The following is a 26075-nucleotide window of genomic DNA, read 5'->3' on the forward strand; positions in this document are numbered from 1 at the left end:
GTCCGAGCAGAATGCCATTAGTTACAAGAATTGTCATTGGCAACAAACATTTAATCAACTTATCTTGGTCATTTAAAAACAGTTTGTATCATTATTTTTCACAGGAGGTACCAGCTGGTGGCCTATCGTTCCTTTACATGGTGGCTTCACGGGAGGCTTGGACACCGCGTTCGAAGAGTAATACCCGCCTGTGCCGTTCGTGCCATAAGAGAAACTTTCCCGAGTGACAGCGGTCAGTACAGGGGATTTTCCCTCGCTGTGCTGCAACCTGACCTGTACAATGTGTAAAGTTTTGTATTTTTGTGCCATCAAAAAAAGAAACAAAATAAAACACCACATATATTTTAACAACGGCTGTTTCGATTTTTTAAATGAATCAAGTGTGTCTCCAATCAGCAGTCTTCCTGTGCCTTGTCTGCACGCCCACCGGCCCATCCATCCATCCACCCCCCTCCCCTATCAAAGGCAAAGTATAACTATATAAAGTATAAAAAAGTGGTTAGTTTAACAAAAACAAAAGTCCATAACAACAAGTTCAGTGGATGCGCGCTGCCATGGGGGGCTGCCAGGGGCGCGAACGGCCAAGGTGCCAAACAGCAAGTACACTTCAAAAGGTATCCCACGCCAAGGGCCCATCGCTCACATGGCCTCCTCAGACTCCGTGTCTCCAGGCAGGGCTCCCCCTTGAAGCAGGCCGCCCTCCTGCAATCCACATAAGTGTGTCTCCATTCAGCAGTCTTCCTGTGCCTTATCTGCACGCCCAAGGCCCATCCATCCCACCCCCCTCTATCAAAGCCGGTTCGCGCCAGTGGATGCGCGCTGCCATGGGGGGCTGTCAAGGGCGCGAACGGCCAAGGTGCCAAACAGCATGTACACTTCAAAAGGTATCCCACGCCAAGGGCCCATTGCTCACATGGCCTCCTCAGACCCTGTGTGTCCGGCCAGGGCCCCCCCCCCCTCACGCTGGCCGGCCTTTGCAAGTCAACTCCTGAACGTGCTACCTGAGAACCACTGAGATCTATGCTAATCTGCTCGTCCTCGTGCTATCCGTGAACTTCTGTGACCGCTTCGAGCAAACTCGTCAGTGTGCTACCTGTGGCCATCTACCTGTTCTCCTGCAACATACTGCTCTGCTTGCTGAATCCAACTGTTTGTTGGTCAAGGTAAGGCCATGTATCCTAGTCATATTTCATTGATTTTTAAATTTCTATCTATTTGCGAGTAGAGTACTCAATAGTGCTATGTTCATTGGTCATCATCAAGAGATCTATTTATTTTCATCGGTGTCAATTGTCATCGAATTGCATCCTTCGAGGGTCCAGTCTATAATGTAAGCATGTTTCCTTTTCGTGCAAGACAGAACATCCAAGGGACGAGTCACATGTTCAGAGTTTAGTCACATCATTTATAAATTTGTGCAATTTATGCAACATGATGAACTGGTATAGTTCCTGCGACCAAAACAAACATTGCATTGAACATTGTATGGTTTATTTACTTTTGTATCACATTTTTATTCATCAAGATTGTATAATAATGTCGATATTTACTTTTCAGAATTTTCAACAATGCCTGCCTGTTCGATTAGCTGTTGCCCTTCCAAGACCCATGCTAAATCTGAAGGCACTACAATGCATGTATTCCCGAAAACTGTTGATCGAATAAGAGAATGGGTCAGACATTGCGGATATCCACTGGATGAGCTGGAAAGTAGAGTCCAACAAGTCTTAGAGGACAAGAGGGGTGATGGATACCGCATCTGCAGCGAGCACTTTTCCTCGAACATGTACACAACATCTTGGGTAACAAAGAATAATAAACGGCGAACGACACGAAAATTGCTCACGAACGCTATTCCCACTCTATTCGTCCACATTCCGCCACTGGTGAGTCAAGTGTCCGGATTTAGCTTTAGGCCTTTCGGTAGTGTGTAGGTAGCCGAATGGATTCATTGATATTTTAGGTGTCGTGTCCCTTGTAATACTTTCGACATTGATATGAGTGTATATGTTTTTGAATAATGACATTTATCAATATATTCTTTTTCGATTTCATAACCCACAAACGAAATCTATATATGGGCACAGGGAACTGCGCTATATTGCGCATTTTCAATAGCATTACTCTCAAGTATTCTGTCTCCTTACATGGCAATTTTTAATATTGGCATTTCATTATCAATCAATTTACCTTTACAACTGCTCGACTATCCCTTGAATCTGAAGCAAGAACATTCTACATTCATGACGTGCTCGCAGTTATCAACCACTTCTAGCGCGTATCAGGTAATCTTACTTGGCTATTCCGCTGCAGACTTGTTTTATGCATGTCAAGTAATATTTTTATTGTATCGTGTAATTATTTTACCGAATGTTTGGTTAGTGCTTTCCAATTGATATACACCTTAGTTATCGTCCACTGGTGTTTGTTTTCAGTTATAATTGGTGTTATCCATAGTAATGCAAGTACTGTCTTTCAGGGAGATGCTGAAGCGTCCACCACATTGGCAACATCCCTAGATGTTCTTCAGCAGCACGAGGTATGGATACTGACAGCTCCATCGAACTAGATCATCAGAGCTGGAATACTTGTTGTTTTATTGTTCTACACAATGTTTCATTCGTGGTTAGCCATTGATATGTACCTGTGCGGTCGACCCCAAGTGTGCGTTATGTTTTCAATATTGTAATCCTTACTAATGCAAGTACTATGTTTCAGGCAGTTGATGGAGCGTCAACCCCTGCACTTGAGGAGCCTGACATTCAAGTAATTCCAGGAGAAACGGAAGCGGGACCTTGCGTACACGAATCGGCGCAACAGCTTTCGGAAGTGCGCACTACATTTACAACATCCCTACATAGTCTTTGGCAGCACGAGGTATGGATACCGACAGCTCCATCGAGCGTCATCATATAACGTGATTCCATTTGCTATACTTTCTTCCCTATTAACGCAAGTACTGTGTTTCAGGGAGACGACGGAGCTTCCTCTACAATTACAACATCCCTTGTAGGTGATGCTGATGTAAAGAAATCGGAGAAATAAGTCGATGAAATCTGATCATATTTAGATATTCCTTGATTCTTTTAGACAATGCATCATTTGTGGTTATCTCTTTATATGTACCTGTGCCGTCGACCACAAGTGTGTGTTATGTTTCCAATATTGAAAACCATACTAATGCAAGTACTGTGTTTCAGGGAGTTGCTGATGCCTCCTCTCCAATACAACCATTCATGGCAGTCCATGCGGAGCCAGAGGTATGGATACTGACAGTTCCATCGAACTAGATCATCAGAGCTCGAATACTTGTCGTTTGATTGTTCTACACAATGTTTAATTCGTGTTTAGCTATTGAGATGTACCTGTGTGTTCGTCCTCACGTGTTTTATGTTTTCAATACAGGGAGTCGATGGAGCGTAATTCCGTGCTGTCTATGCGGATCCAGAAAATATAGTCGTTGCAGCGCAAGAGGAAGGGAAGACATGCGGAAACGAATCGGAGCAACAGCGTGCAGATGTTGAAGTTCGAGTCAAGAAAGTTGCAAAGAAAAGAAACAAAAATAAGGTTAGTTACAAACAGTTCATAATTTTAGGAATTGTTTTGCGTTGGGGACTATATTATGTTTTTTTCCTGTCAATTGTATTATACTTTATATTGTGTTTAAAATGAACATCCCTTTTCCAATCTGTCCTCTAGTTACCCATGGGTGTACGAACTATACATACACAGACAGTGAAGCAAATGAGAGATGTTGCTTGCCAGACCATTTACACTATGGAGGAACTATTAATTCAGACGCGGCGTGTTGAGACTCGAGATGCTCATGTTCAATGGCCAGAACATGAATTGAATGTGTCCGGAGAATCCAGTAAAGTTTTATTGGACCATTGCTACAGTTCGACCGCACCACCAAAGGAAGATGATACTGAATGTATTGAAGATAGCTCTGAAGTAGTCGCAGATCAATTCACACAATCTACACCCGCCAAAAAAATGCCACCCAAAAAGCTGTCGACATTGTTGTGTTCTCCCATCAATGCTGAAGTAACAGACGTTGAAATGACAGATAATGAACCAGCAGCAGCACCCAACGACGCATCAGAACTTGATATCAGCGATATTTCTTTCAAATGTGTTGATATGTCCTCAACGGCACAGTCCGAAACAACTTTCACGCCAGATGACAGTCTAATGAAAGAGGGCAAATACATAGTATTCGACAGTTGTTTGATGGATATTATAAGTATGCTGAAATGTGGGCATTCAGTTGGAGGGGAAGTATGTAGGGAGCCATTGATTCATGCGACTCATCAAAAACAAGGCAGTAACGTCAAAATACATGTCACCTGTAGATTAAATCATGCATTCTCATGGTCTGCACAACCGATGCTGGGGAAGCTGCCAGCAGGCAATCTACTGTGTGCAGCAGCCTCACTTTTTAGTGGGTCCAGTTTTAGAAAGTTAGAGTCTTTCTTTCAATTTGTGGGACTCCATTTCATTTCTAAAACGCAGTACTACAAATACCAACATGATTATCTGTTTCCGGCCATTAGTGATGCTTGGAAAATTGAACAATTGTCTCTAGCAAGTACATTCGAAGGGAAACGATTCAGGCTAGCCGGTGATGGACAGTGCGACAGCCCTGGATTTTCTGCCAAGTACTGCACCTACCACTTTCAGGACATGGATAGTAAGAAAATTGTGAGTTCGGTGGTCGTGCAGGTGTCCCAATGTAAATCCTCAGTGGCCATGGAGAAACTAGGATTTATAAAATCATTGCAATATCTACAATCAAGGGGAATGCACATCGACCTCATAGCCACGGACAGACACGGTTAAATTGCCAAGACAATGAGAGAGCAGTTCCCACATATTAAACATCAATTTGACATATGGCATCTTGCTAAATCAATCAATAAGAAAATCTCGGCTGCAGGGGAAAAAAAAGATTTTGAAAGTATTTCACAGTGGTCCCAGTCTATCAGCAACCATCTTTGGTGGAGCTCCAAAACTTGTGAAGGGTCAGTGGAAATCCTACTTGAAAAATGGCGGTCACTGATGCACCACTGTACCAACGTTCACCGCTGGAAAGAAAAACAACATTTCCACCAATGTGAACATGGCCCTTTGTCCACAGAGGAGGCACGGAAGAAGAAGTGGTTGATTGCATCTTCACCTACACACAAAGCCATTGAGAAGATTGTTTTCGATAAAACTCTATCAAGAGATTTGAGGGGGCTGACAGAATTCTGTCACACAGGAGAATTGGAGGTGTTCCACAATATGTGCCTAAAGTACAGGCCAAAGCGATTGCATTTCGGCATACAGGACATGAAACATAGGACTCTACTAGCGGTCTTGGCCCATAACGAGAATGTGGGCCGTGAACAGTCTAGGACTACGGGAAATGTAGGGATGCCTCGCTACACAACGACCTTTGGAAAAAGAAGTAAGAAATTGGTGGTGAAACCAGTATTTGAGGAAATGGAGTTCGACTTTGTTAAAGGCCTTATTGTTAGTGTACTAGAGAAGCACAGATATGGAATTTTGAGCGTTTCTGTGCAGAGCACTGATGCATTGCCACCAAACATTGCCATTGTGCCATGTCCACCCAAAGCAGAGCTCGTTGAGAAGTTCAAATCCCGGTTTAAATAAATCATTGTAATCTGATTGTCTTTTTGAAAATAATGTTATTGTACAGTGTGCATACAAAGTATGCTAACCCTAAACCCTCCATTCACCATCCTGGGTGGGTAACAACATGGGTGTCATCTTTGACTTCTCGCTCTATTCACCTCATTTCGCTGACCTTGTGAATATGTGTATGTATATATTTTTGTTGCTGTAACTAAGTTTCGCAATCTCATGTAAATGCTGCGCACTGTTAACCGAGGGGCTTGCGTATTGCAAATAATAAAACAAATAAACAATAAATCTCACTTTCAACTCAACTCCTCGGGTACTTTATACTTTCCCTGACCTTCCCCCAAAAAGTCAATGTCTCCATAGTTATGATTCTCTAGGCTGCAAAGCTCGCGGACAACGAGGACAAAATTGGGGGCCTTAGAACGTGCCAAGCGAGGCGTTGCAAATGGGAGAGAAGCCAGTTCGCATTTGCACATTGAGGCCTAGTACAAAGATGGAGTCGAAAATTCAAGTTCTCACAGATGGCTTTACACGGGATGTTGCAAAGTAAGAATGTACGCTCATGCAGAGTGAAGGTCAGCGGCTTTGATTTTTTGCTCGCGGGCTGAAGAGGCCCGCGAATCGCACTGGCAGTATAAGGTTCTATTGTTTTTTGACCTTGAGAGACAGGGACCATGCCGAAAGGACTTCATTTGAAGGAGGGGGGCAATAACTCGTTTTTTAGCGGTTTGATGAGCTTAAGTTTAAACCCTGGATTCAAACTATATACAATAGATAGCTTTTTTATATTCCTCCTTAATTCACTTTTCCTGCATTTAACTTCAAGGTCAAAGGCATGAAGGTGAGATTGAATGCCACGTTTAGGGTGTATTCTTTGTATTGAGAATATCTGCATAGCATGTACATAGCATCCACTATCACATTCACTGTCAACAGAGTATAGTTCAGATAACACATCTCTATACTGGTATAATTTCGACTGGGTCCATTTTATACGATTGCCAGCATTATTAACCTGTAGATTGGACATGTTAATATTATAAGCTTGTTTTTTGTTTTTCAGCCAATCGCATGTCAAATGGAGTAGACTATGATCACTCAGGATAGTGACTTGACAGAGAACATGGTTATATTATTCAAAAAGTGAGCATTCACGAAGATATAATCCAGGGTTGCACGATTACCAGCATTGTGCCAAGTGGTTTTAGCTGGCACATCTCCCTGTAATGAGCCATTAACCATAACAAATTTTCGATCAGCCATTATAGATAACCAACGACATTCATCAGGCGTGGACCTCAGGTTTTTAGAAGATAATAGATGCAAATTTAGGTCACCCATTATAAATGTGTTGATTATAGTGTTGTCTAATAACAATTGATCAAGAATCAGGGTCAGAGTCTCAAAAAAGACCTTAGAGGACAGATGTCTTTTCCCCCCGATATATGTTCACTATAGCACAAAAACTTTGACCATACTGGATCTTAACATATCGGAAGCAGGGTGGGGGAGATCTATGCCAAACGACTTCAAGATTTTTGTCCTTCTTAAAGGCCATTAACAAGCCAGCCATGGGACGTCCCTTAGACTGCTCAATAGCAGGGACCACAAAGATGTTATATTGATGACAAGCTGGTATTGTACGAAGCCATGTCTCCTGGAGCACTAGTATGTCAAACTGAAGGAGCTCCTTGCTCTTGTTATTAATCAGATGTCTGTGACCTCTTGTGTTCCAGGAGACTAGGCTAATAGAAACCATTGTCTGGGATTGTTATGATCTCACATTACAATTATCAGATGTCCAGACATTTTGTGTAAGCCCTACCGCTGATATCACAGATGTTAAATTATCGCCATAAATTCTGATTTGTGGGCGATCGATATTCATTTGATTCGTGTCATGGAAAGTCATATCCTGCGTCAAGATAAAGCCCAGATTGTAAAAAGCTGTACCCGCTAGCCACAAGGTGTTCAAAACAACCCTTGATTGAATAAACAATCGTGCTTCTGTTAAATCTATATCATTAACAAATTCCACTAAACTAATGTCTGCAGATGTTATGTCTTCAAGTGCGGTAATTTCCGCACAAATATTCAAAAAGCTAGCACGATTAAGGTCATATGTGGCAAAAGGATAGCCACGACATTTGATAAGTAGGCGATGATGATGTTTATATTGGCCTTTACCAACGTGCCTAGACATCCCGGGTCATGCTCAGTCTGTTGTATCCTGGGCGGGCTACTGTCAGTTAAGGGGCCCATAATCCCCTGCTCAGCAGACTCATGTGGTGCCCTTCTTTGTAACATTTTAGGACCTTTCAGCAGAAGCTCAATATTGGGCATTTCTTTGTGAATAACTTGCTTGAGTTGATCAGGATTGCTACGTATGCCTTGATTAATTGACCTAATGGTTTGTGTGAGGGCTTCGTTTTCTCTGGTATATTTTTCAAAAGCGACTCGTATTTCTTCACGTAGATCTTGCAACATGCTATCAGTATTATTTAAATGTGTATTTTCCACCTCCACATGAGTACCATGCACTTTATTGGCTTGACATTTACTAATAGGAGCTGAGTAGCACTGCACGAGAGCATCATTTGCCTTATAGTTTTTTTGCAAAAGACGCCCGTACATCATGAATGCAGTGTGATGTCATCCGTTGAGCTTGATGCATTACCATGGGTGACTAATATTTTAGACTGAGCTACTACTGAACTCCTAGCTAAAACTGCATCAGCGGCTGAAAGATTAGAAAGGGCCGCTGTATCTGCAGCTATGACTTGAGTGGACATGACCATATTTGAACCCAGTACATCATCTCCCATCGGTTTTTTGGACGAAGGTACTGCGATAGCAAGCAAGTCATCTAGCGGTTTATATTTTAGGGCTTCTTTACTCCTAAGCTGATTTTCAAGATTTAAATTCAATTTCCTTTTTTTCTTAGCCGAAATCGCTAGTTTTGTGGCTTTTTTAACTTTCAACACGGAATTTCTGTTACCAGTTGATTGCTGAGTGATAAGGTCAGTAACCTGCTCAGTAGACCGAATAGGAGCTGCCACCAGGGCTTTCAAGTTGGTAAACATGGGTGCAAATGATATTCCTTGGATTTTCGGGGTTGCACCGATTGGATCAGCAGGGACTGGTTGAACACTTACGCCTTGGATATTAAGTGAAATAGTTTGCACTTTTGGAGTTGTCTCCGTCAAGTTACCGGGTACTAATTGAGTGCTTGGTTCTTGGACGGTATCTGCTGCAAGGTTGGAATTTTTTGCTAAGTTTGCCAACAAGTCTCCCATCATATCCGGTTTTTGAGGTACACTTGTTTGGGTAGACTGATTTAGGAACTGCAATAAAAGTGGACGAGATATTGGAATTTGCGCTTGCTGTTCTTTTTTGAGTAGTGAAGATATCAAACGTACATCTCTTGCCTGACATGATATTTTTTCTTCTAATGATTCATATAATTTTGCTAGGAACAATAGTGTTGTATTCTTTGCACTCAACGTATTATTTAATGCCGGAGCCTCAGGAAAAGAGAACCTATGGTATTTATATGGCATCTGACTATCATGTATAAACTACGGATGATTGTTGTCAGGTTCATTAAATCTAGTGCGTCTGGGTGTTGGGGCTACAAAGGATAGATTTGAAATGCTAGATGGAGATTTCTCGAAAAGTACTGGAGATTTATAAAGTTCTGGATTAAATTTTTCCACTGAGGGAATAGAAACTTGGGTTTGTACATTTTCAACACAAGATGTATGCATATATGAATTATCAGCAAATTGTATCAGATCACCCGTATTAGATCATATATACATGACCTCAGGTGTTTCAAGATCATGTGGACTGGACGCATTCATAGAGACTAAGGTATCATCACTAAATACACCCACGGCTGTTAATTTTCCATATTCAGCTCGTAATAAATCCTGAGCAGCAACGGAACACAAAGGTACAGCCGAGGGCGATTTGGCCACTAGCGGTTCTACTTGAACATCAGTACTAATACTAACTTGGGAAATACCTATTTCTGCTGTTGTGTAAGCTAATGCAATCGTAGCGTCTACTACTCCTCTTCCTGCCTGTTGTAATAGCACATTTGTAGAATATGCTTTTGGATCAGACACTACTTCCTTAGAAAGCATATTTAAAGTAATTGGCACTTCAGTCAGAACCAAAGCATTAGAACAAATGGCCTGAGGAGTTGGGACCAAAGACATATTAGGTATTGGTAGCATATTGGTCTCACTTTGTGGGGGGACAGAAGTAATTGTTCCCGACCCCGCAACATCTAATGTGCAGAAAGTGCGAATATCTGTATTTAAGGAACTCGCTCGCTTTTTGTCTTTATTGACTTTAAGTCTATTAACAATTAAATCTTTTTTGGTTATAGGGGGAACCAGTTTATATGTGTTTACCACATGCTCTGGCATGCCTGTTTTCAATGAATTTATTACCCAGGACATAATCAACACAAAATTAAATGATAAATAATAATATTTAAAAAAATTTAAAAAAAGGCAAGTTACAAAAACAGCCACTAAGTATCAAATAGTCACTGAGTTACTTCGCCTTCCCAATGATCCCAATTCCAGCAAAAACACACTTATAGCCAAAGTTCATAGGCAATCCGCCAGCAATCGTCAAAACACCTCTTAACTGTTTTCAGAGTGAGCACCTCTAGCACCAAACAGCCGCGAAACAGTCAGCGCCCTTTGCTCCTACCGGGTTTAGCGCCGCGAGGGTGGTGGCTTCAGTGTTTTGAAGGCACAACAGAGTCACGTGCTAGGGCACGTGTCCAACGCAGCACCGCCTCCTCCAGGAAGCGTACTGCCGCCGACAAGAGCTCTCAGGCAGCTCGCAGTGCCGGATTTCTGCTTGCAAAACGTTTGCTTTGTAAAAGTAAGTCACTCCAATAACGTAAGAGACGATAAGGCTGAAAGTTCTGAAACTAGACCGAGTTTCATGTTAGTTCAGTATATGAAAAATCGTTGGCACGAACACAGTGGGATTTACGGACTGCATTACGCAGAGATACAATGGAAATGGCAAATATAATGTAAGTAACTCTTTAGACGCTTTTATACCGGAATTAATGAATGAATGAAGAGCAAGTACAACATTTGTGGGATCGTCTTTCTACCGGGCACATCGGCATGCATGTGCCCATTCGGCACGCATGTAGACAAACAGTCGTTTCTCAGTGGTTCAATGGTAAAAAAAATCATTAGTTTGTGTGTTTCCCTCAATTTATTTTGTTAGTTTTCGCATTGCTTTTAGAGCCGAACATACTCCATTGCACCATCCTCGCAAGCAAATAGTTTCAGCTTGCCCGTAATAAATAAAATGAATAATAGTAATAAAGATCGGCTGGTGAGACTAATTTCAATTTTTATGTTTTCTAAACAGGTACATCCTACCGTACTGAGACTGCCACCTATTCCAGACCCCGGCCGATGGCTTCTTCAATCGCCAGCTGCAGCTTCTTGTAAACAACTGCACTACATTGACTATCTTTTGGGACGATCGCCAAGGGCCCATATGCCCTTACGCAGTACTAGCCGCTAGAAGCAACATATCGACGTTTACGGTGGCCTAGTGCCTAGTTGATGGAACAGCCTTGCGGTTCACCGTGCGTCCAAAGTGCTTCTTTTAATGAAAACCAACACCCTGTGTACCATAAAGGAACAGCGCGTGACTCACGATAAACTTTTCCGGATTTGCGGATCGAGAAAAAAGAAAGAAAATTCTATTCCGATTTAATATGCCAATTGCTGAATATTCTTTAAACATTTAATGTCAAATAAATGTACTTTACCAAATGTACCGTATTGCCGTTTGATTTTAAAGTACAGTTTCTTATTCCGAATTGTGGCGCGCTGTGTTGTGAGTTGATCTGTGTTGGTTTCCGGGTTCTGTGTGAAGTCGCGTAGAAGACGACTGGGCGCGTTTGCCTACGCAGCACAGTAACGTCACGGAGAGAGGCGGGGAATATGAATGTTTTGATAATGTCAGGCTCAGGGGCGGGGGATATGATTTAGTGCTGCAAAAGCAGGTCAGTCAGGGCGATGGGGCAAGTGATAAGATTATCACAAAATGGCAGCGCCCTGGCGCCTGTTTTCGCGTGCGTATAATGGCCGAAAACTCGGGTAAGGTCCATAGGAAATTTTTCTAAAATCGAGCGACTTAGGCTTAAAAACACATGGCCGACCCGTAGGGACAATAACATTTTTTGACCGAACCATACCTTTAAGAGAAGCTTTGGCTCTGCTCCGGATGCAGCGCAGGCAGTCTATTGCTCTTGCAGGGAATCTGACCTTCAATGCAAAGCTCATTATAGGGTGAACCAGTAGGCTTTCTGTGAGCAGTTTGGCAAGGGTTTTCAGCCGCACAAAGTGTCTTCATGCTGTGGCGTTGTAAGGTTCATGTAGTTCTTTACAGTGTGTGAGGAATACAGGCCAGCAATCGGGATTGCTTTGCCCTTAGTTGTCAAATCAATGAAGGAGAATAGAGGTAGCTTGCTATTTAACTCATGCTCTGGTTTCGCAGAATTCTTTCTTGCTGGGAGTAATGCTAAACTTAAATATTTGTAGACTGCAAGGCTGCATTCATAACTCACGTGATATCCTCCATGTTGTTTTACATTGTAAAAAGTAACTTTAAAAGTGTGGGGCACTTACTTTTGCTGTCATCAAATAAATAAGATGCCCTGTAATTTATGTGGGTAATAGGACACTTGTCATTTGTTCAGACAGCCAAGACGTGCACTAAGATATATATACACGTTCAAAGCTAAACTTTTAGTGTTAAACCCGTTTAGAAATAACTCCACATTTCAAGATAGAAGGGAGGAGAGAGGGAAGAGAACGTTTTTGGGCAAGGTGGGCAGCATAGAAACCTGCTCGTTTGGTCACACAAAGGAGTATTTTAGCCATTACAGCACGCCAGGCACCATGGTCAGAGTACTTTATTAGTTTAATACACTATTGGGACTTTTGGCATCATCTGACTTTCGGGTGCGAATGGATGTAACAATTATTGATTTATTTAGTTGTTTTTCAGTTCATAAAACTATACAACTTTTACATACATTCATACTTTCTCAAAATTAATTCATTACAAAACTACTCAAACATACATATTACTTTTCAATCAATTTTTAAAAACTTAAAAACCATGCTATACATTTATCTAAAACTATTTTACAAGACCCTTGCAAATATGTTAGGAACTTTCATTTATGGGCAGGACAGTTTGCCATGCTCTATATAAGGCAATATACACTGCTTCTGATTGCACATTCAAACACCAGTTCCAAAAATCTACTGATTGTAAATATTCCATATTATGGACAAAACAAAACGACCATAATTCACCACATGGTATTTTCGTCTTTCAGAACAGCTTGTTAACACATGCCTCACAGTTTACAACATGTAAACATTTTGGCACATGCAACAATATCTGTCCTTTTTCAGAATCTTCCATTGGTGACCAAAGGTGGATTTCACCGGAAGTTGGTTGGTTCTGATTAGCAGCCTACATTTATGAACCTGCGGGTCTGGGCACTGTATTAGGTACCTCTGTGGTTTAAAATATGTATGCAAGATCCATTCAATATATTTAAAAATTGTAAGTTCGTACATACAAATACAATTCCTCTCCCAATCATCTCTCTTCGCCGTTGCCTTAAATGCTTTTTTGATTACAGGAAAATATCCACACTGATTCACCTTTGATACCCACTTCAACTCGTGAAAATAATCACAGCAGCTAGTCACATATTTACACCTAGGTTTATGGGCATAAATTTTAGCAACATGTGTACCTATGATCGGTAGTATTCACTTTCTGGATGACACACTGCATTCAAAACTAGCAAACCACGCTGTTGTCTTACAATATAACTCAAGGGGCCTCATTACGAATTTGGAGGTAGCCATGCCGCTATTTGCGGCATGGCTGCCTCCAAACTCGGGTCCGGGTTCCCTGAATGGGGACTTACCGGGTCATTCCAACCTTGGAGGACCAGGTATTTCCCCATTCAGGGAAGCCATCCCCATTCCCACTCGAGCCCCCACAGGGCTCAATGGGAATGGGGAGGGAGCTAATAATGGGCCCGTAGCTCCCTGGTCCTCTAGCGGCTCCCGCTAAAGGACCTCGGAATGCGGCGATAAGGGGTTAATGGCACCGGCATCCTTACCGGCACCGTTAACCCCTTACCGCCGCACTCGGAATGAGGCCCAAGGATTGGAGGCCAAGCTCCACGCTGATATATTGGATGGGACAAGACCGAGGCACACCCAAAATGGTCCGCCAGAATAGTCCTTCAATCCTATCTAAAAATGTGAGGTCTGTAACAGTAATGGCTTCAAGACCATACACTAAGACTGCCGTAAACCATTGTCGGTATAATATCAATATACCTTTCAGAGAGTATCCAGCATAATCTCTTACAAATTTATTCATTATCATGGTGATTTGTTCAGCCCGTCTAACTTTATTTTCAATCAAAAATCTATACCTAATTTTGCGATTGAAGAGGACTCCCAAATATTTATACACCTCTGTGTATTCAACATTACCCCATGATACTTCCATTTTAACCTTATTAACTCTCTTGTAACAATTATCCTAGTGCTACTTTTGTATACTGTCCACTATGAAGTAGGACCTCTAGGTGCTTAGCATACAGCACCTGTAAACGGAAAGTGCTGGTGGCTTTTGTCTTTCATGGCAAAACGAGCACCATAGCTGTGAAGTGAAGCCAAGAGCCTTCTCTGGCGAAACTAAGCTTACTTGAGTCTCTCTCTACCGCAAGTAAGTAATAGCAGCGACAGATATATTAGTACCAGAGAAAGCAACAATGAACCATGCGTGCTTTGACTGCTCACCCAAAACCGTGAGTTTGAGTGTCCTCTACTGGCTGTGTAGGCTTCCTACAGAAGGAGCCCATAGGGATGTTGTGTTTTGCGATTTTTGCCTCACCTGTGTATGTAGTAGGGTCTTGTGCGCTCTATCCTTCAGTCGAGTGACTGTCTGTTAGTTGCTGGTTTCACTCCAGAGGGAACCCATTGGGGCTTTGGATTTAGAGATTTTCAACAGAACCTGCGCGTACATGTGTAGTTAATACATGAATGGGCCCTGTATTCAGTGCTGTGGTGGGATGGGAGGGCCATGCAGTGACCAGGTCTGATAGCCTTACTCAGCATCCCAGAGCACAGGTCCCTGTGATCTTATTGAGTAAGGTATCTAGCACGTTCAGCTTTTGCAAGGTCCTATGATGCAGTATAACTCACAACTCAATCCATAAACTAGTACGGGAACACCCAAACACTTGCTATAAACAAACAACCGGGACTCCGAAAATGGACCATTAGCACCTATGATCTACCATGAGAAATGGACCGGTTTTGCCTCACCGTCAATGTACTACGCTCTTAAGTCAGGAGAGGAATCTGGGAAGATAAGCTGCTGCAAATGACAACGATGTGCCATCTTCTGTTATCAATACTTAATCATACACTAGACCTAGAACACGCTTAGTTCCGGTACACGTAATAAGGTCAAACAGGCACAGCACCAACAACGCAGCCTGGTTTGTCGCTGGACTCTCAGGCCCACCATAGTGTCACGCGCCGCTGTACCTGGCGTCTTTGGCCCTTCAGGCTACGGAGTAGCCGATGATCGCTTTTTCCTCTTCCTGGTTTGGTTGTGGGTCTAGTCTTTCTTTTCCGGTTTTCCTCTTAACCCCTCCCCTCCCCCCTGTCTGTGCGTTGCAACTCACTGTGTTTTCCTTCCGTGAGTAACGCTCGTTTCACAGCTACTCTCCTGTTCCTTCCCTTTCTCCGTTCCCCTACCTCCTTATTCTTTCTGCTTGGCGGGGTTACTCCAGCTCCGTCACCCCTCCTGCTTCAATCCAAGTCTCCGCCGGAGTTCCTTCGGCTCGCGGCTTCCACCAGGCTGTTTCCGACTTCAGAGGGTTCTCCTTCTGCATACGGAGTCCCTTCAGATCCGTATTTGCTACAGAAGCCTTCCGGACCATTACCCCCCCGGGTAGGAACCTACGTCCTCCGCAGTTGCATTCTGGGACCTGTGGTCCGAATACCTACCTTTCCGGACTTGTTATCATCAAGAGGTTGTTTTTGCAATCGCCTTTTTTCCTCTTGAATACCGGACTTCTTCGGAAGGAAGCCCCTCCTGTTTGCCAACACTAAAGGGCATCAGGGTGGCTTCCGACCGAGGAAGACCATTCCTCTTCGACCGGAGGCATCCGAAGCCAAGGAAGGAAAGACGAAGAAAGGACAGCCCCATAACAACAGGTGAGGAGGCGGAGGAGGAGGAAAGGGGCAAGATTAACAGAGTTTCGGAACAGTCTATTTGTGTAGTTCCCGAAGACAGACCTGTTTACCCGACTAGTTGTGAGAGATTGCAACGCCCAACCAAAAACATTGTGATGGCTACTCCCGAACAGTTGCAGGAAGTAGTCAATGCCGTACAGGCTTTGACCCAAGAAGTACAAACTCTAAAGAATGAGAACGCTACTCTTAGACAAACAATCGATACTCGAGAGCTATTGCGGTCTGAATTGCCTCCACTACCCCTTACCTCTGGTAAATACGACGGATCACCTCGCAAGTTTAAAGAGTTCATGGAAGCGTGCATAATACATTTCACTTTCCGCCCTCAGTCCTTTTTGTCCGATAGGGCACGTATAGGGTTTTTGATTTCTAACCTTACGGGCAATGCGTTGGCCTGGGCTGCGCCTTTAGTTACTAGCGGCAGTCCCCTGCTACAGGATTATGGTGCCTTTACCGCCCAATTCAAGGCTGCGTTTGAACAACAGGAATCAGCCCAGGTAGCCAGTGAGGAGCTGTTGGACATCCGACAAGGCACTTGTGAACTGCTGAGTTACATATCCCACTTTAAACGAGTAGCAGTGGAGACTGGATGGCCTGACACTGCCCAATATGCCATATTCCGTAGAGGACTTAGGGAGGAACTCAAAGATGAACTTGCACGGGTACCTAGACCAGCAACGCTTTCCGACATGATTTCCACTGTACTTCAGATCGACTTCCGTTTGAATGAAAGACGGTCCGAACGCCGCAAGAATCGCGGCATTTCTGTTAGAGTTGATTCCCCTATTCCCAGTTCCTCCTCACCACCTACCAACGTACACGAAGAACCAATGCAGATCGGTGTCATGAGAGGCCCTTTAAGTGTGGAGGAAAGAAAGAGAAGAAAAGACCATAACCTCTGTATGTACTGTGGTTCGGCCAAACACTTATTACGAGACTGCCCTCTCGTACCCCCACGGCGCCAGGGAAACGACCAACCTCGGAAGTAGAAGGGGCCGATTTCCGAGGTACATCAAGAGGTCCTTACGTTACCTTAGCCATTACCACCACGTTGCCCTCCGATGATAACCGACTCATGGTAATGGGTGTCCAGCTTCAAACCAAGAATGGAAGACTTGAAGTACTAGCACTAGTGGACTGCGGAGCCGCTGGCTGTTTTATGGACATTTCCTGGGCAAAAAGGAAGGGCATCGAGACACAAGAGAAGGAAGAAAATCAGAAGGTAGAGGGAGTCGATGGCAAACCACTTTGTTCCGGTCTGATTACTCATTCCACGATTCCCTTAACTATGTGGGTCACGCACCACGAAGAGACCATCCAATTTGACCTTATTAAGGCAGCGCATTTTCCAGTCATACTAGGCATAACTTGGCTCCGGAGACATAATCCGGCCGTAGATTGGATGAAGAATCAGATGGCCTTTTCTTCTGACTACTGTCATCAAACTTGCCTCCTGAAGGAGCACTTCGCCAAAGTAGACATGGTCCCAGCAGAAACGATGACGATAACTGCTGCAGAAATCCTTCCGTTTCCAGCCTTCTTGACGGACCTCAAGGGGGCGTTCAACTGCGAAGGTCCTCTAGCACTACCCCCGCACAGGCCGGAGGATTGTTCTATTGATTTAGTTCCGGATGCCATTGTGCCTTTTGGTAGGATGTTCTCCTTGTCCCTCAAAGAAAAGGAAGCGCTGCGGAAGTACCTAGATGGGAACCTCCAGAACGGTCTTATCCAACCCTCCCGTTCTCCTGCTGGGGCACCACTATTCTTCATCCCAAAGAAGGATTCTCAAGAGCTCCGCCCCTGTATAGACTATCGTGGTCTCAATGGGGTTACTGTTCGAGACCGATACCCCATGCCCCTGATTAAGGACGTATTGGAAGCAGTACAGGGGGCTGTCATATTCTCTAAACTGGACCTCCGACAAGCCTACCATCTCTTAAGGGTCAGAAAGGGAGACGAATGGAAAACGGCTTTCCGGACTCCGTTCGGTCTCTTCGAGTACCGTGTCATGCCTTTTGGCCTGGTTAACGCCCCTGCGGTTTTTCAAAGGTTCATGGACCGTATTTTTTCGGACCTCCTTTTTCTTAACACTATTGTTTATTTAGATGATATCCTTGTTTACTCGTCTTCACAGACGGAACACAAAGATCACCTACGTCAGGTCATTCTAAGGCTTCAAGAACACAAGCTGTTAATAAATCTTAATAAATGCCTTTCTCAAGTATCCACTATCCCCTACTTAGGATTTCTCTTGTCCCGAGAAGGAATCCGGATGGACCCCAAAAAGATCACCGCCATACTAGAATGGCCAACACCAGATTCAGTCAAGGAAGTTCAAAGATTTTTGGGTTTGAGCAACTTTTATAGGAAGTTCATATCAGGATTCTCCAAGACGGTACTACCCATTACGGCCCTTCTAAAAAAGGGGATCCAACCCTTCAAGTGGACTGAGGAGGCCAATCAAGCTTTTAACCAACTCAAGACCGCCTTCTGTTCAGCACCCGTTCTACGCCAACCCGACCAAACTCTACCGTTTATCGTTGAGACGGATGCATCAGCAGCTGCCTTAGGAGCAGTCCTTCTGCAAGAGCATGGGGGTCTAGAACATCCCATAGCCTACCTTTCAAAAACGTTGACACCCAGTCAGACGAATTATTCAGTCCTTGAAAAGGAGTTGCTTGCAATGAAGACAGCGTGTGAAGAATGGCGGCACTTACTCCAAGGCTCAGCTCATCCCTTCATCATAAGAACTGACCATAAGAATTTAAGGGTGCTGCAACGAATGGAGTGTGTTAATTCCAGGCAAGCCAGATGGGCGCATTTTTTTTCCCAGTACGAGTTCAGCATAACATACCTACCCGGAACTAAGAACATTCTAGCAGACGCCCTTTCTCGTCAACCTATGCCGGGCAGGGTTGTTTGTAGCAGTCCAGAGTATATGTTCCCTCCAAAAAGAATCATTAATGCTGTGTCCTTTTTTCTCCAAAAGGTGAGAAGGGCCATGATTTCTCATTCTCCCTTACCTCCGGATGTGACTCACAGGGAAGGTCTGTGTTTTAGGAACCAAAGGTTGTTTCTGCCTGATCCAGTGACCAGGCGGCAAGCACTTGAATGGTGTCATGACAGTCCGATAGCGGGACACAGAGGGATCACTAATACCATTGAGCTGCTACAACGGCAGTTTTGGTGGCCTGGGATAAGGAGAGACACTCAAAGTTATGTACAGAATTGTCCCACATGTTGCATGTCCAAATACGATACCAGAAGACCGTTGGGTTTGTTACAGCACGAACCCATCCCTGAAAGACCTTGGTGTACCATAACTACAGATTTCATAGTTGAATTACCGCAATCAGAAGGTTTTACGTGCGTTATGGTTACAGTTGACTCCTTTACCAAGATGGCTCATTTCACTCCTCTACCTGGTGTACCCACTGCTGCTGAGATGGCTACGGTGTTTATCCGAGACATATTCCGTCTACATGGTCTTCCTATCAAGATCATATCCGACCGAGGAAGTCAGTATACTTCTCAATTTTGGAAGACCCTCTGCGCCAAGTTAGGTGTACAAAGAGCTTTATCGTCTGGTTTCCACCCACAAACCAACGGACAGACCGAGAGACTGAATGCCTCACTGGAACAATACCTCCGGTGTTTTATAAATCATCAGCAAGATAATTGGGTGGCACTACTCCCCTTGGCAGAGTTTTCGTATAACAACAGTAAACATAGTTCTACTTCTCTCAGTCCGTTTTTCTGTTCCAACGGAATCCACCCTCAAGCCATATTTCCGGACGATCTTCAAGCTACATCCATTCCTTCGGTTGATCACTTGCTAACTAACATTGTGGAAGCCCACAAGGTAGCCAAGAGGAGTCTATTAGACACCCGTCAACGTTACTGCAATCAAGCCAACCGTCATCGACTGCCTTCCCCCTCCTGGCAGGAAGGAACCAAGGTATGGCTTTCTACAAGATACTTACCTCGTTGGTTGAAAAGATCAAAGCTTTCACCTCGCTATGTGGGTCCGTTCACCATCTCTAAACGGATCAACCCTGTAGCCTATAAACTTCATTTGCCCAATCACATGAAACAAATCCATCCGGTGTTTCACTCCTCTCTGCTCAAGGAATGTCAATCAGATCCCTTTGAGAGATCTTCTCCTACCATAAGACCCCCCCTAGGTGTCGAACCAGAGGAATACGAGGTGGCTTCCATACAGGATTCCAGGTACCGGAATGGGAGGCTGGAATATCTCGTTCACTGGAAGGGGTATCCTCATACGGAGGATTCCTGGGAACCAAGACCTCATGTCCATGCTCCGTTATTGGTGCGCCGATTCCATCGATCCCACCCGGGAAAACCGGGTGGCATCTCTTCAGGGGGGGGTCATACTGTCACGCGCCGCTGTACCTGGCGTCTTTGGCCCTTCAGGCTACGGAGTAGCCGATGATCGCTTTTTCCTCTTCCTGGTTTGGTTGTGGGTCTAGTCTTTCTTTTCCGGTTTTCCTCTTAACCCCTCCCCTCCCCCCTGTCTGTGCGTTGCAACTCACTGTGTTTTCCTTCCGTGAGTAACGCTCGTTTCACAGCTACTCTCCTGTTCCTTCCCTTTCTCCGTTCCCCTACCTCCTTATTCTTTCTGCTTGGCGGGGTTACTCCAGCTCCGTCACCCCTCCTGCTTCAATCCAAGTCTCCGCCGGAGTTCCTTCGGCTCGCGGCTTCCACCAGGCTGTTTCCGACTTCAGAGGGTTCTCCTTCTGCATACGGAGTCCCTTCAGATCCGTATTTGCTACAGAAGCCTTCCGGACCATTACCCCCCCGGGTAGGAACCTACGTCCTCCGCAGTTGCATTCTGGGACCTGTGGTCCGAATACCTACCTTTCCGGACTTGTTATCATCAAGAGGTTGTTTTTGCAATCGCCTTTTTTCCTCTTGAATACCGGACTTCTTCGGAAGGAAGCCCCTCCTGTTTGCCAACACTAAAGGGCATCAGGGTGGCTTCCGACCGAGGAAGACCATTCCTCTTCGACCGGAGGCATCCGAAGCCAAGGAAGGAAAGACGAAGAAAGGACAGCCCCATAACAACAGGTGAGGAGGCGGAGGAGGAGGAAAGGGGCAAGATTAACAGAGTTTCGGAACAGTCTATTTGTGTAGTTCCCGAAGACAGACCTGTTTACCCGACTAGTTGTGAGACATAGACAGACTGTTTCCGGGAGAAATAAAAGCACCAAACCTCTATAATAGGGAGAAATAGTTACCTTGGCAGGCACTGGAAGGTAAACAGGAACAAGGGACCGTCTCCCATTGCTCAAATACTCTAAATACACACCAATATGCTGACTCTCTCCTCTGCACCAACAAATAATAGAGCGCAGCTATACCCCTCGACTAATTCGGCTTAGCTGCACACAAATATACACGCCACCATGAACACCCAACAATTCTTTAGAACACAGCTATCCCCCGGAGGAGCTGGGTAGGCAACAAAATCGGCCTAGCTGCACACAATCTCATATATAAGTACCTCCACCAGAGTGCAGCTACCCCTGTGCCAATCGGCCTTGCTGCACACATTCTACAGACCTCTCACAACCTCCACACCACGCCTAGCATTAAAACGCAGATACCCACCACGGAAATTTGGCCAGGCTGCACACATACAGATTGCACCCAAGCATAATTACTACCCGACTCTCTCCACTGACTTGGACTAGGGTCTCCGAGGGCGTTTAACCAACAGCGCTTTGAGATCATACCAGTGATAATAAAGGCGCTATACAAATGCCCAATAACAAATAACTATACGCTTTCTAGTTTGAATTATGTTGTATCTATTCTGAACAATGTCGTCGCCACTTGGGGAACTAGACCTGATTTTATGTGCGTGCATAAAGAAATTCGAGAAAAATGCGACAACAAAATATTCTTCTTTCTCACTTTCCGTAAATGCACAGAAATGTGTTGAATTGTGTCCCCAAGCAAAACAATCTCCAGCCTGTATTCGAACTGTAGCCAAACAGGGAGCCATGAAATGTATTACAGGCGTTTTAAATGTACATGTCTGCATTGAGTGATCTTGCTTCTGTTGCTTTAACTGAAGTTTACACAAAGCTCGAAAATGTCATGCGACACAAAGTCTGCATAGAGTTCACACATCTTCGACTACAAAGTAGGGCTACACCACAAGTCACCATCAACTTTTCCATCCATTGGGAAAGTAACAAGCAGCTCACTGCAATGTGTCTCTCCATTAAGATGGAGAGCAGTCTCGTCTATGGAGACTGCGCTTTCTTTTTCCCTTACACGGGGTGTCTTGCTTCCTTTTCTTCCTGCCTCTCGCCAGTCAAAACTATATTTTGAAACTTGGGGGCAGTGTCTCTAGTATGGGCTGTTCCCCTTCAGTGACACATGTTACCCATTACCAGTGCCGCTCTCCAGCGGTGCCCAATGCTGTAGTACTGAAAGTCGTTAGTATTAAGAATACTGTTTACCTGTAGCGAAGACGAAGGCGGGCACACTATGGAAGCGGGACCGGCCGGTTTTGCCATTCTCGTACTCCACATAGGCGGTCACTAGGCCGCAGGGGCAGTGCAAGTTCACTTGGGTCTCAGGACTGGTGGGCTCGGTAACCAGCTTCTGGTCCACGGCAAACCGAGCCAGTGCTATAACTGCGTGGCCGCACATGGTACTGTAGCCTTCGTTGTGCATGAAGAGGACCCCAAAGTGGGCTTCCGGCAGCTCGCTCTCCACCAGGAGTACCCCGTACATATCACGGTGCCCACGCGGCTCCCACATGAGAACGCAGCGCACAGAGTCCATCGAATCACTCACATAACGCCGTTTGGTCAGGAGGGTAGAGCCTCGGATCTGGGGGAGGCCGCTGATCAGGATCCGCACAGGCTCCCCGCCCGTGTGCATGTCCACTACGGACAGCACTTGTCCATCATGCGGGGGAAGGGTTAGCGACTGGGCTACCTGTGCCGCCCGAGCAGCTACAGCCGCCACCACGGCCGCAGACGCCATGATCTGGAAGAAAAGTTAAAAGAAGCCTGCCTCTCTGCGAGAAGTTATCTGTCTGTCGACAGCGCCCCAGTCTCTTTACAGTCTCTTTACTATTTCCGTTAACATCTGCAACTTCTAGGGGTCGCTAGAAATGTTCGCCCACCAAGTTCGGACAGCAAGTCCTTTGTCTGTGTTTATAACATACTGTCAGTGACATGAAGTATGTTTACCATATTTAGCAGATGCGGTGGTGACGGGATTGTGGGATTGTTCCTGTGTTAGGCTTTGTTGTCAGGGGTTAAAGCGAAAGGGGTGTGTGGCCGTACTACTGGAAAATAAGTTGTTTTATTCACTGAATTTCCTTTGGCGCAGCCTGCAAGACTTGTGATATGATATTTATAACCTACTTCATACCCAGAGATTTTTAAGCGCGGACGCGGGGATCGAACCTGTGTTGCTCCGCGTGTTGTTTTGCTTCCAAGGCAAGCAAGCACGTTGCCGCTGTCCCTTGGAGAGGATACTATGGAAAATATGAAGCTTTTCTTCATGTCCCTTGCTGCTCTTTCCAGTACCTACATATTGTGATGGGGGAGAAGACAGGCCCCTGGTCCAGATAACCAGGGGACACGCCGAGCGAAGGGAGGCCTGGCGAGGACGCTGCCATAGCCGCATCACCCAGTAGGCCGTCCTGAGTCCCCGTCTTCATCATCCCCCGGTAGCTAGGAGCAGATGGGGAGCCCCAAGCAGACTGGCTGACGCCAGAAGACAGGGAATGGGCGGGGGGAGGGAATCCCAAGGTGGGAGATGTAAAGAAAGTTAGCCCCCGCTCCCAAAAAAGGTGCTTATAAGCACGGCACCCCAATCAATCACCCTCTATTTTCCTGGACTGGCTGGGTGTAGGAAGGATTTCAGGAAAGGCGAGCTGAGGCGGGATGAGGAGGTAAGTGTGGGGGAGGGCAGGGAACGGGCCTGCTGTTCCCTGTAGTATGGGCTTTTAGAGCCTTGTGTTTGGCATAGACCCTCCCTCCACTTGCTTCGCGGTCGGGCGTTTATCTTGGGTCAGACACTGCGCTTTCCGTGCCGTGGGGAGTAAGGTTATGGTGGAATTGTGTCCCTCGGCCGTGGCCGCATTGCAGGGTGGTCAGGCGAGGGGTGTTTTTTCGCAGGCCCCTGAAAGAGGCCCGAGTGGGCGACATCACTATGCGCTGCCCTCACCTTTATTTTTCCGCAGAAGTCACCCACCGTGAGAAGCGGTATGGCCTTTCCCCAACCACCACCTTGTGTTTCTACAGAGTGTGGTGGACGGTGGGAGGGGCCCATTCCGGGCATTCTGATGGTCCTGGGTGAGACCCTTGGGCAATATAATGTCGGGGGAGTGCACGCTAGAGGGTTTGAGAATGGGTGGGAGCACTGGGTCAATGACCAGGGGTTTGCTTAAAGAAGAAAGGCCCCATGTCCAGATTGTTCTGTCCTGGCCTGCTGTCATGCAGGCCAGGCAGACGAAGACCGGCGGCACCCAGCCGACATGCTGGAAGCACTGGGTGGACAGAGGGCACCCTGACAGCCCGTGAGCACAAAGGCTTTTCCATAGCCTGATGGCACCCAGGCTAACACCAGACACAGCGACAGAGTTGCCCAGCAGGGGCACGGACACCTCCATGCAGAATTGGCAAGCAGGGGCTCTGCTTGCACGGGGGGCATCAATGACAGCGTTGGCCAGCAGGGGCACTGTCAGGGTGGAGGGCCCTGCAGCAGCAGACCCTCTGCCTACTACGCAGCGCCAGAATCGCGCTGCAACCAAAGACACACAGCAGGCAGGAGTCGGGTTGCATTGACTGACGAGCTGGAACTGGCTCGTCCCTTTTATCGTTTCAGTCACCTGGTCACCACCATGTGACCTTAGCACGATCCCTGGGAGATACCATGCTCCCAGGAAGGGTGACACACCACTCTCCTCCTTTTTCATAACGAACAAACAAATGGGGAAACACCACTGGACATTACATCAATTACCAGTCACAAACAGCAAAGCTTGACATCCTGGTGCAGACAATGCTCACGTACAACAGAACTCAAGTTGGGACAATCACTACCTCCAAGCTTACTTTGGTACTTTCAAACATAACAGACATACTGAGCATTGCTACACACTTAAGGTTTTAGGGTCGGTGGACTGCTGGTGACACGTTGGAAATTCCACATTTAAACAAACCCTTTATTAACCTGGGTGAGTGGAACTTAATGCAGGATCACAGCTTCACATCGCAACCTGGCTGGGCCATTTTAACCATGTCCAGGGTCTGCAGACACCCAGCCTTTATGTGGATGGCTACTGAGTCCATATTAAGCAATTGCAGGTCTGCAGTAGACCAGTCCGACTTCCATTGGCATCTGTTCAGGACAGTTCAGTTCACAGTTCAGGGGCCGGCAAAGCCACATCAGCGTAGTCCATGGATAGTTTGGGCAGGCAGCAGCACAGTACTGGTGGCAGGGTGACAGGCCACTCATTTGTTTGTTTGTTTGTTTTATTTATATAGCGCTCCGGGCCCAGAGGTAAAAGGGTGCATCAAGAAATACATTTGTACATTTAAGCAATAGTACAGTTTTCAGGTAGGTACAATTAAGTATAGGCAGTATCGTCAGGCATGGGGGAGGGCAGATGGAAAATGCTCGTTTTTGTCCAGTAGCCAACTAATAACTTGTTTCCTAAAAGACTGAAAGGACTCGATAGATTTAATGTTGAGTGGTAAGGTATTTCAGAGTTGGGAGGCAAGGACTGTGAAGCTGGATCCTCCAGCTCTTTTTAATGTGAATCTAGGCTCTTTTAGGCATAAGGTATTGGAGGATCTGGTAATTCTGGCGGCAGATTTCATAGTGAATTTGTTGGTGAGATAGGGTAGGGCTAGATGGTTTAAGGCTTTGTAGGTGAGACAAATGGTTTTAAGGTCAATTTTTTGTTGTATGGAGAGAACTTCCAGGCAAGGGCTGTTGGTAGGATACTGCTGATAGCAGAGGGTGCATAAGCACTCGCAAGAGCTACAACCCTCTTCTGCTCTTTCC

General features: G+C 45.4%; 1 protein-coding gene across 1 annotated transcript in view; it reads right to left on the reverse strand.

The window, feature by feature from the left end:
- The window catches only part of L3HYPDH (trans-L-3-hydroxyproline dehydratase), an 857007-nt gene extending 833857 nt beyond the window's left edge, over positions 1-23150 (reverse strand). The window contains exon 1 of the mRNA XM_069638894.1: positions 22505-23150. Within this exon, the coding sequence (XP_069494995.1) occupies positions 22505-23036 (532 nt within the window). The 5' untranslated portion in view covers positions 23037-23150. The remainder of the gene's footprint in view (positions 1-22504) is intronic.
- Between the last annotated feature and the right edge of the window lie 2925 nt (positions 23151-26075).

The sequence above is a fragment of the Ambystoma mexicanum genome, chromosome 14 (genome assembly GCF_040938575.1).
Source record: "Ambystoma mexicanum isolate Mex_15411 chromosome 14, UKY_AmexF1_1, whole genome shotgun sequence".
NCBI lineage: Eukaryota > Metazoa > Chordata > Amphibia > Caudata > Ambystomatidae > Ambystoma > Ambystoma mexicanum.